Below are 18,846 nucleotides of genomic sequence, written 5' to 3'. Positions count from 1 at the left end.
CTATATCACTCACAGCAACTTGCTCTCTTGGTCATGGTTTTGTTCTCCACTTTGTTTTTTAGGGTTCGTTTCCATATCTAAACCAATTGAATATTTCTGTTATTGGGTTCGTGTAATATAGTTCTTGTAATAAAATCATCTCCTCTTCATTTGCAACTACTGGATTTCAATGAAAAAAGGAAATACTTGGGTTGTTTTATATGTTTGTTTGTTTGTTTGTTTGTTTGTTTGTTTGTTTTTTTTTTTTTTTTTTTTTTTTTTTTTTGTGATTTGTGATAGCAATGTCTTGATTGGGCCACAGTTTAGGGCTTTTAGATTTGGGCCCTGAAGGGGCATGGTGGGGCAGGGCCCACGGGGCCCCTAGGGGTGGGTATGGGTGTGAAAAAATAACCATTTAGTTAACGGGGCGGATTTGGGTTACAAGTGGCGGGGCGGGTTTGGTGATAAAGGAACCGGCCCCAAACTTGACCTATTATCATTCCTAGTTTTTTTTTTTTTGGTTGAGAAACAAACACACACACACAAGGGAGAGGGAAAGGAGATAGAAAATTATCATTCCTAGTTAAGATTAAATCAAGTTTGCTAATATATTTATAGATGCTTAATTTTTATTTATATTTTTGGGCACTGACATACAGTTTGTCTAATCTATCTCCTTTTAAATAGGTGTTCATTCACAACTTTTAAATATCAAACAATAGCCCTTAATGGCTACAAAAGAAGGAGAGTTTGGACCTCCTTCCAACTCTGAGCGCAAAATTGATGCTATTCGAAAGCTGACAAGAGTATCAACAGCGTTTGTAGCTCGATATGTTAAGATTAAAGACACTTGGAAGTGTTGCCCACTCAAAGAAGTTTAATTGTCCTCAAAGTATTCACCAAGAATTTTGAGAGACATGCCTTCATTCTGGGATTTTAGTCTTGGTTGTGGAAAACCAGTTTCTACATCTTCTAAAATTGATGCTATTCAAAACCTGCCAAGAGAGTTAACAGCTAATGTTCCTCATATTGATCGAAGTAAAATTAAAGATCGTAATTTGGCTGTAAAGACACTTGGAAGTGCTGCCCACTCAAAGAAGTTTAATTTTCCTCAGTCGTCCCACACTTCCTCAGGAAAGTATTCACCAAGAAGTTTGAGAGAAGATTTTACTCCTGGTTGTGGAAAACCAATTTCTACTTCTAAAATTGGTGTCTTCAATGGAAAGTCTAGTGAAGAATGCAAACAATTAATATCTGATGATAATTATGGCCGACATGCTAAAAAAATCTACAGGAATGAAGAACAAGAGGATGTTTGGAGTCCTAAACAGAGTGCTTTCTCCGAGGATTCCAAAGCTAACAAAAGTCGCGAACAAGTGGAGGAGGTTTTGAAGCTGCATAGAAAATCATTTGCGGCTCAACAGAGAGAACAGATGGAGAAGGAGGGAAAAAGAAACAGTACAACTGCGAGAAAAGTAGCAATGAAGCTTGAGATGGAAGGCAAATGGGTTAACAAGAGCAAACGAATAGGACCCGTTCCCGGAGTTGAAATTGGTGATGTATTTTATTCTGCAGCTGAAATGAATGTCATTGGTCTTCATCATCAGTTTCAAGGTGGTATCGATTTCTTGAAGGGTTTGGATGGAAAATTATATGCCACAAGCATTCTTGATTCCGGTCGATATGACAATGTCACGAAATCCTTTGATTCCTTCACTTATACAGGTCAAGGTGGAAATCCAGGGGTTGGATGTACGGTACCAAAAGATCAGAAACTCACACGTGGAAATCTTGCTTTGAAGAATAGTTTAGAAGCTAGAAAACCTGTAAGGGTAATTCGTGGGTTCAAAAGGTCTTCAGAATCTTTATACATCTACTGTGGCGTGTACCTCGTGAAGGATTATTGGCAAAAAAGAGGGAAATTTGGTAAGCTTGTCTTCAGGTTTTCCTTCGAAAGGATTCTAGGACAACCAAAGCTTACCTTGGAAGAATTCAGCAAATTGAGAAAGTCTAAATCTCAGAAGAATATTTCTTGTGTGAATGATATTTCACAGGGAAAAAAGAAGATTCCCTCTCGTGCAGCGAATGCAAATATTTCTTGTGTGAATGATATTTCACAAGGAAAAGAGAAGCTTCCCATTCGTGTAGTGAATGCAGAAGATGATGAGAGACCTCCATTTTTCCATTACATAGCCAATATTATTTATCCAAAGTTCTACAAATTGTTCACACCAATTGGTTGTGATTGCATAGATGGATGCTTGGATTCAAACAAATGTTTTTGTGCCATGAGAAATGGAGGGGAAATATCATATGATAGCAAAGGACGTATTGTTAAAAAGAAGTCCCTTGTTTATGAGTGTGGTCCTTCATGTAAGTGCTCTTCCTCTTGCATGAATAGAGTGAGCCAACTTGATGGCCGTTTCAAACTAGAGATTTTCAAGACTGAATTGAAGGGATGGGGTGTTAGAACACTATCTTATATTCCTTCAGGAAGTTTTATATGCGAGTACATTGGAGAAATCCTTCATGATGAGGAAGCCAAACGAAGAATCAATAGAGATAACTATCAAAACGGTAGTATTCAAGAAGAAGGTTCACCAATCCCTTGGCGTTCACAATCAATTTCAGTTGATGGGGACTACATTATCGACGCAACACAATCTGGGAATGTGGGAAGATTTATCAATCATAGTAGTTCTCCTAACCTTTTTGCTCAAAACGTCCTGTACGATCATGATGACAAGAGATTTCCACACATAATGCTCTTTGCTTCAAAGGACATACCTGCTTCTCGAGAATTAACTTATGATCATCACGAGGACAGGAAGACATGTGAAAGGATAAATTGAATGCTCATTTTGAAGAGAAAGACGCTACTCACGACCGACAGACTTTCATATACATAGATCATTCTCTTGTAATATTTATTTCCTTAGGTTAGGAGATTCAAGTATTTTAATTTTTATTATCTTAGATTTAGGTATTTGTATTTGGTTTGATTTTCTTTAATTTAGGTATTTGGATAATTGGTTTTGATTAATGTTGAACCCGTGCAAAATCAAAGATATCTGCTTCTTCTTCAACTCTCTCTCAACCTCTCCATCTTTTCCCTGAAAAACACAAAGCACGAACTGACCTCTGACCTCTAGGTTATTGGTGTTATATACCATAATTTTATTGGTTTTTATTTGTTTAGGTTGATTGAAATAAATAAAATTTACTGGTAATATGTTATTATGCTATAAATTGTTGTTAATTTTAGTTTTTGCAATAGGGTTAAAGGTATGGTATTCGTTTAGTTTGGATTTCTTAGCCTTTCTAAGATTTTTTACCCCAGCTTCATTGATTTCTGTTTTGTATTCTAGAGTTGATTAAATTGTAATTTTAGCTGTGTTTCTCTTTGTATCTGTAATTGATTGAGTTTGGGTTTGGAACTCTATAACTGAGTTTAGTACTGTATTTTGACGATAATCAATTTGATTTTTTTTTTTTTTTTTTTTTGTTTGTGTGGAAATTGAGCTATGGGTTTGAATTTGTTTAGTGGTAGTCTATGGTTGGTCTGCATTTATGCTTGCTTTCAATCAATTTGATGTTAGAATTATGACTTAGGATTTGATCTACTTTTGTTTACTTCAAATTAATTTACTTCGAATTAGTTCACTTTGATGAAAAGAACTATTGAGGTTTTAAAGATTAGGTTATGCTTGAAATAGCTGGTCTTCTTTCACTCTCAATGGAAAAAAAAAAAAAAAAATATATATATATATATATATATATTTATAGATGACCCCAACAATCCAGCTTTATGGATTTCCCTTTGTTTCTTCTGATGTTTCCAATTCGAGTCTAAAATTCATTGTTCCATGCGTGGTTTGAAGGGCCATGAGAATTAGTAATTGGAGAATATCCTATTCCATGAAGCAGAGTGCTTCTAAGTGGACTTACTTTCTTAGCCACCTATGTGTCAATACCTGGTATTTTCTAAAGCACTTTGTGTTCTGCCACTTTCATTATAAATATGATTACGCTAATGGAATTCTTTGTCATAATAGTTGCTCCACTTCTTTTCACTCCTTAACAAAAACACCATTATACATATACTTGGGAATTTTCTTTTGTGAATGCGTTATTGATTTGAGTAGGTGGTTTTGGGTCAATTTACTATTTTTTGCAAAATGTTTTTGAGTATATATTGATAAAATTTTCTGTATTGAGCTTTATTTTCTTTTCTGTATCATAAATTGAAAGATGTATCTTGGAATTAAGCAGTGTGATACGTTATAACCAATATTAGAATGTGGGGCTTTGTTGTCTTGGGCTATCCCAAAGATGGAACTCTGTGAATTACATTTGCAACAGATGGTGAAGTCAGTTGTTTTGCAATTCTAGAGGGATTTATCCAGCTTTTTATGTGACAGTTATTGGTTTCTGTAACTTCAACAGTTTACTGTTGTCTTATTATTTTAATATGTGCTGTTTTAGTTGTGTTTCTTTTGTATCTGTAATTGAGTTTGTGCACACGCTTAGATAAGTCTTACATTTGGAACTTTGTAACTGAGTTTAGTAGTGTGTTTTGACGATAATATTTTTTGAAGTGAGTTACATCTTCAATATTTTAAATAGATATCAAAATGGTGATAATCAATTTGAATTTTTGTGTGTGGAAACTGAGCTATGGGTTTGAATTTGTTTAGTGGAAACTAAGCGAGGTGGAGTTATCAACTTGCTTTCATCACACAACATTCTTGATAATCTTAGCGAAATTGGTGTGGAGTATGTTGAGGTTAGTTTTTCAGTGTTGTTTAGTTTTTCAGAATTGAATATTGTATTGCTCAACAACATTATTTTTGTCTTCAAACACATGAACATATGGACATGCAAGGTATGATGCAACTGACACATTGATTAGATAAGATACATTCAAATACTTGCAAGGCTGCAAGACTATAACTGAAAGTAACTGCATAAACAAAATGGAATTCTTAAATCAATTAGAGGATTTGGTTTAGGCTTTTGCTTTTAATATCAGGGTTCCTTTGCCTCTATAAATTACTGGTCACTATGGAAAAAATGAGTTAAAGTTAGCTAGCAGCAGCAACTATGGTGATGCAGGTGATTGTTTTTTCATTGGATAGAATCATTAAAATTTTTATGCTAATCTATTTAATTCTTGAAGAAAATAACATATATAGGAAGAGTTCTCAATTTTTTTTTATGAGGGTAAGCTGCATGCTCTCACAATCAAATTGTTTGATGATATGAAGGAGATTAAAAAAGAAAAATTTGCACTACACTGCACTGTTTCAATAAAATCTGCACTACACTGCATTGTTTCAAACTTTCTGCACTGCACTATTTCTCTTCTATTAATGTTTCTTGTCTGAAAATTGGATTCTTACTGTTTTGCAAGTAGGGATTTAGCATTTTGATATCTGGCTTATTTGGTAATACAACTACAAGACGAGCAAAGTCAGGTATTTACTAGTCTTTCCTTTATTCTGTATTGTTTATTGCATATTTGTTGGTAATATGTTTGTAGAAAGAATTTGAAATTGGAATATGATTGCATATTTAAGTTTCTTGGTTATCTCAAACTTGGTTTTATGTTTGGTTTAATTGTTTCATCTCAAGATTTCCATTGTTTTAATTACTTCTATGTACAATTTGTATTTTATCAAATAGTCATGTTTTTTTATTTTTTTTATTTTTATTTTTTATTATTCTGAAGTTAGTATGTGAATGCTATATTTTTCTTCAATTAAGAAGAAAAATACAACTAAATGACTATAATCTCAAGTATGGATGGGAATTCTACTCTGTCAAGAAACTTTTTGACTCTTTCAAAGAAATTGACAAAGCAATTCAACTTGATAAAATGACAGAAATACGTATTCTTTAATTTAGCAAAATCACAAATATGATATTTAAGATGTATATGTTGTAATACATTCCTCAACCTGTTCTATTGCTAGGCTTACATCAATGATACTTCAAATGAATGTAGCAACAACTTATCAACTGAAGAAGATGGTGATTGTACAAAATTTCAAAAACTTGATGTTCAAAGCAATGTGCAACTCACACCAACATCTGTACTCAAGGAAAACAAAAGGGCATATTCAGGGACTACTACAAAGCAACGAAGGAAGAAGATACAAAAAACACTTTAAAGTTGTCTTTCAATCTCTAAGATTTTCTATGCACAATTTGGTTTTAATGGATTTGTGATTTTGGTACTAAAGACATAGTGGAACAAAGGAATTTTTTTTGCTTTTATGCACAATTTGGTTTTAAATTGAAATAGAAAGGAATTAAACTCTTTTATTTAGTTATTTGAGGATACAACTTTACTTCAACGTTTTTTAAATATAATGAATACATTGAATATTTAGTGGAAGTCATGAAATAAATGAAATTGAAAAAATAAAAAAAGCCATAGCAAAAATACATGGTATTGGGACATATGTTCAAATTAAAAACTGTTGGAAGGAGCTTCAGCTTAAAACTGTGATTTATGTGTCATCTTTTGGGACAATAATGATATTTCATGTCCTATTATGGATATAATTTTTATTTATTTTTAATTAAAAAATTTAGTTGCATTCCCGTGCGATGTTCTTTTGTAATACTTATTAAACCAAATGTAAAAGTACATTATGATTATTGTAATATATTACTTCATAATATTTGTATTTATCTCATTTTTAATATTACTTCATAATATTACGTGTTTCATCTTATATCAAAGTCAATTTAGCTTTCAATAATTGAAATTAGAGAGATGTTTAAATTTGAACATGTTAACATTTGATTTAAAACTATCCCGTACATCGCACAGGTTTGCGACTAGTTGGTATCAAAGTATTGTTCTTATCCTAGTTTGGTAGCAATTTTAGTTACGAAACTCACAAAGGATTCCTTACAAGAGACAAATTCCTTTAGTTTTAATGCACCTAGCAAGTACTAGGTAGAGTGCAATAAGCACTCACACTATTAGAGATTGTTCAGAATCATAGGCGTGGAAATAATAGAGATAATTGTCACAAATATATAACTACCAACCTATTGGTAAGTTAGTTTCCTCTTGAACCAGTCATAATGATTTTGGATTTGATAAAAGAATTTCACCTTTTAATCCTTGTATTATAAGGAAGATTATCTTAAGTGGTTACTTGATATATAGGATTTATTTGACTATATGGATATTTCTAATGAGAGAAAAGTTACACTTATTTTGTTTAAACTTAGTCGGTATCCTTAAGTTGGTGGGAACGAATACAATTTCTAGAATTCGACGAGGTAAAGATAAAATTCATTCATAGTCGAGGATGAAAAATATGCTTGCTATTGAATTTTATCCTTTGGGTTGTGATGTAATATTGTCATTTATAAAGCAAGATTATTGGCCAACAAATTCATACTTTAATTATTTTGATGAGCTCTATTTTAATGAAGATCCCATTATAGAATAAGATCTTGAATTCAAGATGTACGGCACAAGGGTCCCCAGGCCCACTTGGACCACAAACTTCAATCAAACGGTGTGGCCCATGGTTCCAACCCCTTTGTCCAAAGTCGGGCCCTAAGCCTGCTAAGGCCATGGGCCCGAGATCTGTGCCACTATGTTTGACCCAAGGCCCGTTGGGCATGAGATCTTGAACTGTGCACTTCATGGTTCACAGCCAGAGACTTGCCCGACCAGCATTTACCAAGTTATTGTTTTCATTTGTCAAGGATACCACCTTCTTTGAGATCCATGGTGTGGTTGATCTGAAGAGAACATGCTATAAGGAAGTAGATAATTGTAACATTTATTAATGCATAATCTGTAAAAAGAAACAACTACAAGTTTACAGCATAAAGGCAAGTTAAATGATTTGTAATATAAATGCACAGACCCATAAGATAGTTGGAAAGGACTGGATAATCTACCAATGGTTTCTTTGCTATATTACATGGAGAATCATGCTATGATTAAGTACTTTTAACGATCCTTTTGTGCAAGGATAATTTGTAATTAAAAATATATATGTGCAACATAGCAGTATGACATAAATGTTTTGGTTTACAGACTCATCAAGTTTAAATGTTGAGGTGCTTCAATTCTGGGGGTAGTAGCTCAAGATGAAATGCAGTCTTATGTTAAAGCTTGGACAAAAAAATTTAATTTGAATGATCCTTTAATGGCAGAAGCAGTGGTCATTAAAGGATCACTGCAATCAAAGGGTTGGAGCATATGGTTTATTGTGAGGGACTATGGCATTATTATGAATCCAATGGATGAATATTTTTAATAAAGGAGTTTAAACAGATACTTTGATAGGTGCAATCTCTCTCTCTCTCTCTCTCTCTCTCTCTCCAACACGAGTTGTAATGAAGCTGAAAAGGATAGAAGTTGTTAACATGCATATTCTTTTGAAAACCTTTGAGAATATAATGTATTTAAACAGATATTTCAAAGTATATTTCCTATGCATCGCATAGGTTAGCGACTAGTTTTTATTAAAAATGAAAATTTTTAAGAATTTCACTGTGAAAATGGTAAAAATAAATTTTATTTTATGCAAGATCGTCACCAAATATAATTTTAATTGAAAATACTAAGTTTTTTTTTTTTTTTTTTTTGGTTGGGTGTGTGTATATATATAACTTATCAAATAAAAAAGTGTATATATACATAATAAAAAAACGTGTGTGGGGGGGGGGGGGGTTGTCTTGATAAATATATTAGTGTCGAAACTTAGCCCCCCAAAAAAAATTCCTACCTCTACCTTGCCTACATTTACAGAGCTTAAACCGTTTCCAAGGCCATACTAGAGGAGCTAAATTGCTAGGGCTCATGGTGTATTTGTTTTTGTATTAACATCACAGCAAAACAGAGGACTACATTGGCTTGGGCTTCAAACTTCTTTGTTTTTTTTTTTTTTTTTGGTTAAAAGGCGATTTTTATTCCGAAACTAAATAGCAAAAACAGAAATAGTGCAGAATCTGTTAACAAACAGCCCTACAACATCCTCCTCTACAATACCTCTAATGTCCACAGGCGGACAGTTGAAAGAAACAAACTCAGTAACTTGATCTAAACTCATCCTAGCTAACAAATCCACACAACAATTAGCTTGACGGAAGCAGTGTCTAATCTGAATCTGCTGAAACCGGAGCAACAATTGCCTGCAATCCTCCAAGATAGGCGAGACAGCATTATTTTGGTAGTTTGGATTGAGAAAAACATCCACCACAGCTTTAGCATCAAGCTCAATGACTAGAAATTGGATGTTTAAGTTGCTGCACAGTAAAAGACCTTCCCGAAGCCCCCAAAGCTCAGCTACAAAGCTGGTGGTCACCCCTATACGCCTAGCAAACCCCGTAATCCACCTCCCATCCTCATTCCTCACCACTCCTCCACAACCTGCCAAACCCAGATTACCTTTAGAAGCCCTGTCCGTATTTAATTTAACCCAACCCTCCTGTGGCTTCTCCCATTTAACTCCTTTGATGGTGCGAAGAGCCAAATCTCTAGGAGAAGAAGCACAGTACAAAAACTCCCTCACTTGACTAACTACCTCCTTGGCCAAATCAGGATTCAGATTCTTACCTCTGAAAACACATCAATTTCTACTCTTCCATAAGTTCCACAAAGCAAAAGGGAAAAGCATCTTCCAAGGCATACTCCCAGACGTGCCATTGATCTTAGCGTTCCCATTGTAAACCAACCACTCTTGCAAATCTGCTCTCCAAAAATTTTGGTCTGAAGGCAGCACTCCCAAGTACCTCCAAATTGATCTAGCCCAAGAGCAATCCCTAAGAGCATGCATTACAGTTTCAACTCCCACTTGACATATAGGACATTTATCATCAACACCCATTCCTCTTCTACTAAGACACCCCTTCACTCCTATGCTGTTATGAGAACATTGCCACATAAAGGTTTTAATTCGAGGCAGAATGTTAGCTTTCCAAATCCATTTAGCCGAAAAGGATGAATCTTGGGCAGCACCATTGACAAGACTATACGCACTCTTTAAGTCAAAAACACCTCTAGGATTACTCCGCCAAGCTAGGCTATCACTACCTCTACCAACTAAAGGAAAAGGAGTAGCGTGGATCATAAGACTCACCTCTGAAGGGTGCACAAAAGAGATCCGGCCTAGGTTCCACCCTGTATCCGTCATGAGGTCTTTCACTTCCCACTTGGATTCTTCAAAATTTAGAGGCCCTTGAATGAGGTGCCTAAGGGGACCTTTTTAGGTCCAATTCCCATGCCAAAAGCTCATCTTACAATCCCTACTAGCCATCCACATACTGCCAGCATTGAACACTTCCTTTCTTCATTGCTCTCCAAATTCGGGAACAAGGCAGCCTGTCAACATTGGCTGAAATTAATCTTCTACTGTTACAGTATTTAGCTCTAAGGACTTTAGCCCAAGGGGCTTCTTTTTCATTATTGAATCTCCAATTCAGCTTGGCAAGGAGAGCTACATTCCTTCCCTTTGCAGTTTGCAAGCCGAGACCGCCTTCCTCTTTAGTTTTAGTCACCTTATGCCAACCGACCCAATGAATCTTCCTAGCTGTTTCCAAAGAACTCCAAAGGAAATTGTGGTTAACCCGGTCTAACCCCTCAAGAATTTTCACCGGAAGATGCGAGCATTGCATTACATATGATGGAATCGCCGCGGTGGAAGCTTGGATGAGAACAGCTCGGCCCGCCATTGAAAGCAAATTTTCTTTCCAACCAGCTAGTTTCTGCTTCACTCTATCTAAAATGAAATTGTAATCTTGCGAGGAGGTGCTCCCATGCTTGATGGGAATCCCTAAATACTTACCAAGCTCTGGGGTTGAAGCAAAACCAAGAATATCACAAAGGGACTCTCTAGTATCTCTATCCACATTAGGAGAAAAGTAAACTCTTGACTTGGCTTCACTTATAGTTTGACCAGATATGCTACAAAAGCAATCAAGAACATCCCTAATTGCTGAGCAATTAATGTGATCCGCTTTAGCAAAAAGCACAAGGTCATCCGCAAAAAAAAGGTGGGAAAAAGCTGGACCACTTTGAGAAGCTTTCACCGGATTCCAAAGCTTCATATGACACTTTTCTTCAATGAGTTCGCCAAGGTAGTCCATGCACAAAATGAACAAATATGGGGATAACGGGTCCCCTTGTCTAATCCCTTTCGAAGGATAAATCGGATCTAAAGCTTCTCCATTCACCAAAATGGAAGTAGATACCATCGAAACACAACTCATAATGGTATCAATAAGATCTACCGGAATGTTAGCTCTAGTAAGCATATCCTTAATGAAACTCCATTCGAGTTTATCATACGCTTTTTCCAAATCGATCTTCAAAGCCATATACCCACCTTCCCCCCTCTTCTTCGTGATAGTGTGAATAACTTCTTGGGCAATAATTGCATTGTCTAGACCCTTCCGACCAGGAACAAAGGCTGCCTGAACCGGAGAAACAAGCTTGTCCAAATGCGGTCTAAGTCTAGCAACTATAACCTTGGTAACAATCTTATAGACGGTGTTGCATAAACTTATGGGTCTATAATTACCCAAAGTCTCCGGCCCTTGAATTTTAGGAATGAGCGTAATGTGAGTTTTATTCAAGTAGCTCGGCAATAACCTCTCCATAAAAACCCTCTTCACTTTATCAATGACCGATCCACCCACCACTAACCAAAACCTTTGGAAGAAACCCGCATGCAAACCATCCGGTCCTGGCGCTTTGAAAGCCTAAAGAGACCACAAGGCCGCTTTAATCTCCTCCTCCGTCACTTCTCCACTAATGCTCTCCCTTTCCTCATCCGAGAGCTTGGCTTGCCAAGGCAAGGATGAAGGGGCTAACCGAGAGGCACTGGACAAAGAAGTTGTATAAATCTTCCCGAACCCTTCCCTAATAAACTCCTTAACCTCCGCCTCCTCATGCAGCCATTCCCCCATGTTATCTTTAATTGCTAGCACTTGATTTCTTTTTCTTCTAACCAAAGTGGACACATGAAAAAAGGCAGTATTGCGGTCACCTTGTACAAGCCAATTAACGCGAGATTTTAAGGCCCACAACTCTTCTTCCTGCCTTAAAATGGTATCCAATTCCCTTAGAAGGTCTTTCTCAAGCTCAAGAAGAAAAGTAGAAGGTCTAACCCCGATTGCCTTTTGAATGCCATTCAACCTGGCTTGAATGTTCTTTTTCTTAGTAAAAATATTCCCAAAATGAACCTTATTCCAAATCAAAGCTTCCTTAGTGAAATTTTCAATGGCCTCCACGAGAATATTAGGTTGTCTCCATGCATGGGAAACAATCCTAGGGAAGGTAGGATCCATCAGCTAACAAGTTTGAAACTTAAAAGGCCGTTTCCTACCCGTGTGATTCCTAGGTAGCAATTCCAACATAACAGGACAGTAATCTGAGTGACATCTAGTAAGGTGCACAACCCTAGCCTCAGGATACAGAGTACACCAGCTAGCATTAAAAAAAAAAATCCATCTATCCTTTCTTGGATGAGGGCTTGGACTTCTCTCTTGTTAGTCCAAGTGAAACGGGGACCAGAGAAACCCATGTCTATCATCCCAAAATTATCAAGGCATTCCTTAAATAACAAAGACCTATTCACACTCACTGCTTTCCCTCCAAATTTATCCACATTGAGAAGAGGCTCATTAAAATCACCTGCTACTACCTAAGGCATATTATGCAGATCAGCTACTTTATTCAAATTTTCCCAAAGAATGTGTCTTTTAGCAGTCCTAGGACTAGCATACACAGTAGTAAATAACCAGCTTAAGTTAGAGTTTAATACCTTAACAACATCATGGATTTCCTGTTTAGTACTGGCTAGCATTGAGACCTCCACCCGATCAGAGTGCCAAAGCATCCATAGCCCACCAGCATAACCAGTGGTTTCAGTATGAACAGCTTCATCAAACGGGAGCCTACTCGAAACCTCTCTTGCCTTATTACCTCCAATTTTGGTTTCCATCAAAACTAAAATCGTCGGATCATGAACTCGAACCAGCTCTCGGACATGACTATGAAAAGAGGGCTTTAAAGCACCTCTACAGTTCCAAATAATAATATTCATTATAAATTGATGAATTAAGGATCCTATCATTAGAAGTCGTTAGCAACTTCGCCTCCTCCTTCCAAATCCATACGATCCACATCAACAATCCCCACACCATTGACGATCCTTCACCGGCAAGAGTGTTTCTATTGGAAGCTGCCACACCAGCATCCTCACTTCTAGCTGAGGAATTGAAGCTCTCTAAGTCCCCCATTCCATCCCGATGAACCAGCCCATCACCGGATATAGCATTGCGCACCTTCTGGCCGTCACCTTCTCCTCCATGATGGCCGTCCATTGATGGCCGAGATAGCCTATCAGTAACCAACCTTGGCAACCCCTCCTCTTCCTGAACTGAACCCTCATCACAGCTCGGCTTAAAGATCGGTTTCTGCTGCACATTTGCTCTACCAGCTTTTTGAGTTGAAAGCTGAGAAATATCTTCCCTTACAGCACTAGTGGACGAACCTTGTAGTGCCCTGGAACGTGCTAGAGCCTTCTTTCCCTTAACAGAATCAATCTGCTTCAACTTGTTGGGCCGCACCTCATGATCAACCTGAATGGGCCTAGCAGTCCACTTATTCATTCCTGAGCTACAGTTTGGAAGATTGTGGGCTTGTTGAAGTCCACTAGGCCTAATGCTACTAATAGAGCTTGCTGTTTGGGCCAGGTCTAATTGATTTGGTGAATACTCTTTCCTTTTGGCTTCTCTGTTTGGCCCATCCTCAAAACTCTACTTACTTGCTGTAAATTTGAACCTGGCCTCACTCTCGGCCTTCCTTTGCTCTTGGCGAAGCTTACCGTTGTCAATTACAGCCTGGGACCCACCACTCCTCTGATTTTTCTACACATTCTTTTTGCGCTCAACAACGATCCAAGGACCGTACATCCTTTCCTGACTCTCTTCAAACACACTCCCATGCACGTTCAATCCCTGCCCCACTGCCATGGTCGGTACCTCAGAGGCATGCGACTCGCATGGCCTGTTCGTATCCTTGGCGCAAGACACCGATTCCTCCTTGCTCATCTCTTCCGGCAAGACTGGTTGGATTGTGTACGGACAGTTAGTCTTCCTATGCCCCATTATCCCACAAGAAAAACAAAGTTTTTGGATTCCCTCATAACAGACCGGTTGTTCAAACTTCCCAATCAACATGGCTGTCACCAAGGGCTTATCCACGTCTATTTGAACACAGAGTCTTGCAAACCTGCCCCTTGCTTCATTCGCAGTATGCGTGTCAACTCTTAGCACATTGCCAATGGATTTCCCAATTTGCAAAAGAGCTTCCGGGTTGTAATATTCGATAGGTAATGCTTTTAGTCTGATCCAAACAGCCACCGACGTAACATTCGCTATCTCTGGTCTGAAATTTGGTTCCCATGGTCTAATAGAGAGAAAATGCTCTCCAATAAACCAAGGTCCCCTCCTGAGTGTTGCTTCATGTTCTTATTTCAAGTAAAATTGGGTTAAGAAGAATCCATGCTCCAAATCGACACAATCCAGCCTACCCGCAGGTTTCCACATAGAGAGCAGCCTATTTTGGAGAAAACTTAACCCAACATTCCTTCCATACATCTTCACGATAAGCGCTCTCATCCATGGCTTGCGGATTTGTTGTTTGAAGTCTCTAGAGAACTTAACAGCAATAAGACCTTCACGGAGGTTTTCATTCTCTTCATCGGACCCCTCATCATCTTCCATGTTATCTCCAAAACAGAAAGCTTGGTTGAATGCACCTGGGCTATCCCCAACGAGTTTATCCCTGAAAGATCCTTTATCCGACCATCCTCCCTGTTCATGATTAGGACTCACCAACTCTGTATCTTGCCTTTCTTGGTAGCCTGCATGTTTAACGTCCTTTGGTTTTTTATTGCTCCGTACCAGCTCTTCTCGCTCTTCTGTAGAGAGCATTTCATTGTCCATTTTAAACTCGTTTTTTTCAAACTTCTTTGTTACTACACAACATATGCTTAATTACCTAAAAACACAAAATACAACTTACAACAATTATTGAAAATTTAGTTCAATGAATCAATCTAGTGGTACCCTTTGCTAGGTGACCAGATTAGGTCATTAGTCATGTTTTGCAAATTTAATTAGCATATTTATGTTAAAAATGATCCCATTGTTTTGCATAAAAATTTGATATAACTGACAAAGTTTGTATCCTACCATATCTAGTTGGTTCATTATCTCGAGGTTCAATCTTGCTCTCTCTATAAAATAATCTATATACATCTAAATCTTCCTCGTCCAGGTCTAGTAGAAAACCATTTTGTCAGTACTTAGTGACGAAGTGATGGAATTTTTCGCCTCAACACAGCTTCAGCTACTGCTTCATTTGTTTACTTATTAAGCTTAACTTAATCACCCATTAATTGCCACACATTCAAGACAATTCTACCACTAACATGAACACCATTGGCATGAGTTCAACCCCATTCATCCTCAATAATAGCATCTTCTAGTATGATAGGATCAGTATTTGACTGTTCAAAATTTCCTTCCTCAGGAATTTCTAACTCTCCAGCTACTATCTTGGTTTCAGATGGTGTCCTAGATATGTTATTGAGTAAACCTATTTCGAGATGTGAAGCTCTTTCTGCCAAAAAACCAAGAGAATCACCTTGAATATCCCAACCCATTATAATATCTGGGTCAGATGTGCAAACAATCTTCATAAATTGACTACATAAGTACTTCTCAGAGAAAACCAACATGTTGCAACCACATATTCCATCTAGAGTCCTGTAAATATATGAAGATTATGAAAAGCAATTAAAAATAGTGATCTTCCATAAAAAGAAAATAATGAAGGCATAAAAAAAAGTTTATGGCAAAGGCCATGAAGTAGTCCAAACCAACTATAACATTCCAGGAGGCAGCAACATACCTAGTCATGTGCAAAACACAACATTTAAATAGGTCATTCCATTTTTATGTTGTAAAATGTTATGATATAAGGAAAAATGTGTAAAAATATCCCGCCAAAATTTAACTAAGAAGGTAATTTCCAGATGATCTAATTGGTCAAAATAAATAAAAACCAAAAGCAACCAACTAGTAAAAATCACAAGCATACACACACAGTACGATGAATGTTATATGAGGAGCATTCAAGCAGGGTGAGTAATACATTAGAAAGTAACATTAGCTGTATGGGTTCCCCTTGTTCTTATTTATTGCTCACTTTTCCCCAACTTTTACAAATAGTTAATACTTTTACCAGGCCAAAGAAAAAAGAATTGAAAAGAGAGGAAGGAAAATAGATCTTCATCAAAAGGAATAGGAGGGAAGATACCAAACAGAAGATGTTTTATTCTTTTCCAATAATTCTGTCCATCGCAATTAAACATGAAGACAACAACACCCATCCAACTTTTACCAAAATTTAAGGAAAATTTTTATTTTTTTCAAGGTCATGAGTCTGGGTATTACCCCTTAATGGCCATGTGACATTCACATGGTCAACTCCCATTCTCAATTTGACTTGAGGGTAACAAAATAAAAGTCACTATTTGCACCAGAATCGGTTTATGGGTAAAAGTGACTAAAAAATTAGTTAAGTGGACTTTACTTCAATTGTATTTAATTTTTAATTGATAAGTTACTTATACATTGTTGTAAACTCATGATCTCACCCTTTACCCATCATACGTGAGAAGGGAATGCCATTGAGCTAGAGTTTACTAGCACTAGTGAAAGTTCAAAGGCCATAAATAAATGCATTTTTATTAAAAGATTTAATTATTTCATTCTCTTACATTTACATTTCCAGCACAAAATGAAGCATAGAACATATGAGTTGATTTTTCACTTTCAGATCCATCAACAATTGCCCACATTACAAAAAATTTAGAACATCAAGTCACACTCACCACAAAACAAGCAATGGAAGAAAAAATTACATAAAATCCCGATTTGATTATCATCAACCATACCTCTTAAAAGCTTCAGTTTTACTACCCAAAAGCACCTAAACTTCAAGAATGGAATCCGTATCATTTTGACATTGATGGCATCAAATCAAGGAACAAGTCTGAGATCTCCTCTGGATTTTGCTTGAACCAATTCCCATTATAAGATTGTAAGAGATAATTTATAGGCAGATCATTTGATCCAAATGTAATGACAAGCAGAAATAAAGTTCTAATTATGTGGTTCTAGAAAGAAACAAAAGTGAGAGGAAATTATTCTTAATCATAAGAATGAACACTATTCTTCTTCTACAATATAAGCCTCAGTATACCAAGACATACCACAATGGGTTCATAATCCAATACATTTCCCAAGGAAAGAGAAAGACCATGAATATCACAATTTTATTATAAATATTTATTGTATAGCAATATAGAAGAGTATTTTGAATAATCATGAAAAACTTTAAGCATGCAAACCCATGGGAATGTTCTAAAAAAAAACAACCAAGGGATTTAGGTTTGAGATAACATATATTTTGAAAATAATTTAGAAAAGCACATCTAGTTTTGCAAAAATGTCTAACATAAAAAAGTAGTCTGATACCTACTTAACAATGTCAATTGTTATCCACCACCAACGCTTGCAGGGTCCTGAAATCTGAGACATCAGAGCATGATTTTTCTTTTCCAATACCTCCTCCACCCTACATTATCACTGTCACCCCATCACCAAATGCACACTTTTCCGTATTAAGGTTTTTGGGGTTTTCATGATACAAATGCTCCAAAATAGGCTTCACACGAGATCCAGAACTAGATTTGGGCATATCCTTGTTGGAATCATCAGCTTTGTGTCTTCTCATAAATCATAATCATTAGGCAAAGAACTCTGTGAATCAATCAAACTTCTAGTTGAACTAGCAAAGTGTCACAGAATAGATAAGAAGTTTCTCATTTGCAAATGTAAATGTATTTCTTCCCACAAAAGAACATGGGTAGCTTGCAAACATTCACCCTAAAGTTACAATATCTTCCTAAATTTTAGAATTGAGCAAGCAACCCTCTAATCTCACTCAAACTTCGGAAAGCGCCTTACCATTCCAATTATCATTGAATTAAAAGAAAATTAATGAACCTAAAGGAGAAACAAAGCTGAAGGGTGAAGAGATCTTTGGTTGTATCTTCTTCTTTTATTTACCCCCAGGGGGGTTGCACATTTGTACAATAATTTGCTCCTACTTTGATGGAAATTAGAACAGAAACTGGCTATTTGGAATTTTAAGTGATGTCAAGATGTTGGTTGCTCAGTTCTAGACTTTATGGGGGACATATGAAACTCAGAAGATAGTTTAGAAATCATATAAATCACACAAATAATACTACCATTCAAAAGCTATGGCTTCACTGACACTACATTGTTCCCTCGAGAAGCATCTGAAAATCCAAAACCAAAAGGAAATTTTTTTTAAAAAAAAAAAATCTACTAGTTCTAGATAACCTTTGTCATCACAGGATAGCCATCTATATACAGGTGATAATACTGTTAAAAGGTACAAGAGCCACCATTTTGACAGTAAGTAAGGTTGCCCAAGATAAATTGATCGGAATCAGAGCCACTAATTCTAGTATGACTGTCCATAACTTTCGCTTCTCTGGACAGTCCTCCTCAAAGAAAGGGAGAATATCATCAAAAATTGTCCCTAATAAGAAAAAGATATAAGTTGGTCAGACATATTATAAAACTACAAGATGAGATCAATCACCACCAATACAATACCCCCCCCCCCCCCCCCCCCCCCTAAAAAAAAAAAAAAAAAAACAAAAAAGTAGAAATGACCAGTAAGAAATTGTTTTGGAGAAATTGCATGCAATCAAG

The 18,846-nt window shown here is 36.6% G+C and overlaps 1 protein-coding gene across 1 annotated transcript; it reads left to right on the top strand.

Annotated features, from left to right (window-relative positions):
- The first annotated feature begins 896 nt into the window (after positions 1-896).
- Positions 897-2,891, top strand: LOC126719722 (histone-lysine N-methyltransferase, H3 lysine-9 specific SUVH5-like). Its single transcript, XM_050422249.1, has one exon. The coding sequence runs from the start codon at positions 897-899 to the stop codon at positions 2,829-2,831; it is 1,935 nt and encodes a 644-aa protein (XP_050278206.1). The 3' UTR covers positions 2,832-2,891.
- The last annotated feature ends 15,955 nt before the right edge of the window (positions 2,892-18,846 follow it).

This window comes from Quercus robur, chromosome 3 (assembly GCF_932294415.1).
Source record: "Quercus robur chromosome 3, dhQueRobu3.1, whole genome shotgun sequence".
Classification (NCBI taxonomy): domain Eukaryota; kingdom Viridiplantae; phylum Streptophyta; class Magnoliopsida; order Fagales; family Fagaceae; genus Quercus; species Quercus robur.
Note: the sequence above shows the minus strand (reverse complement) of the source record. Positions and strands in the feature narration are given on the sequence as shown.

What these genes read in the sequence shown, in the direction of transcription:
- LOC126719722 (XM_050422249.1), top strand. Translation starts at nt 897, where the DNA reads ATGCCTTCATTCTGGGATTTTAGTCTTGGTTGTGGAAAACCAGTTTCT.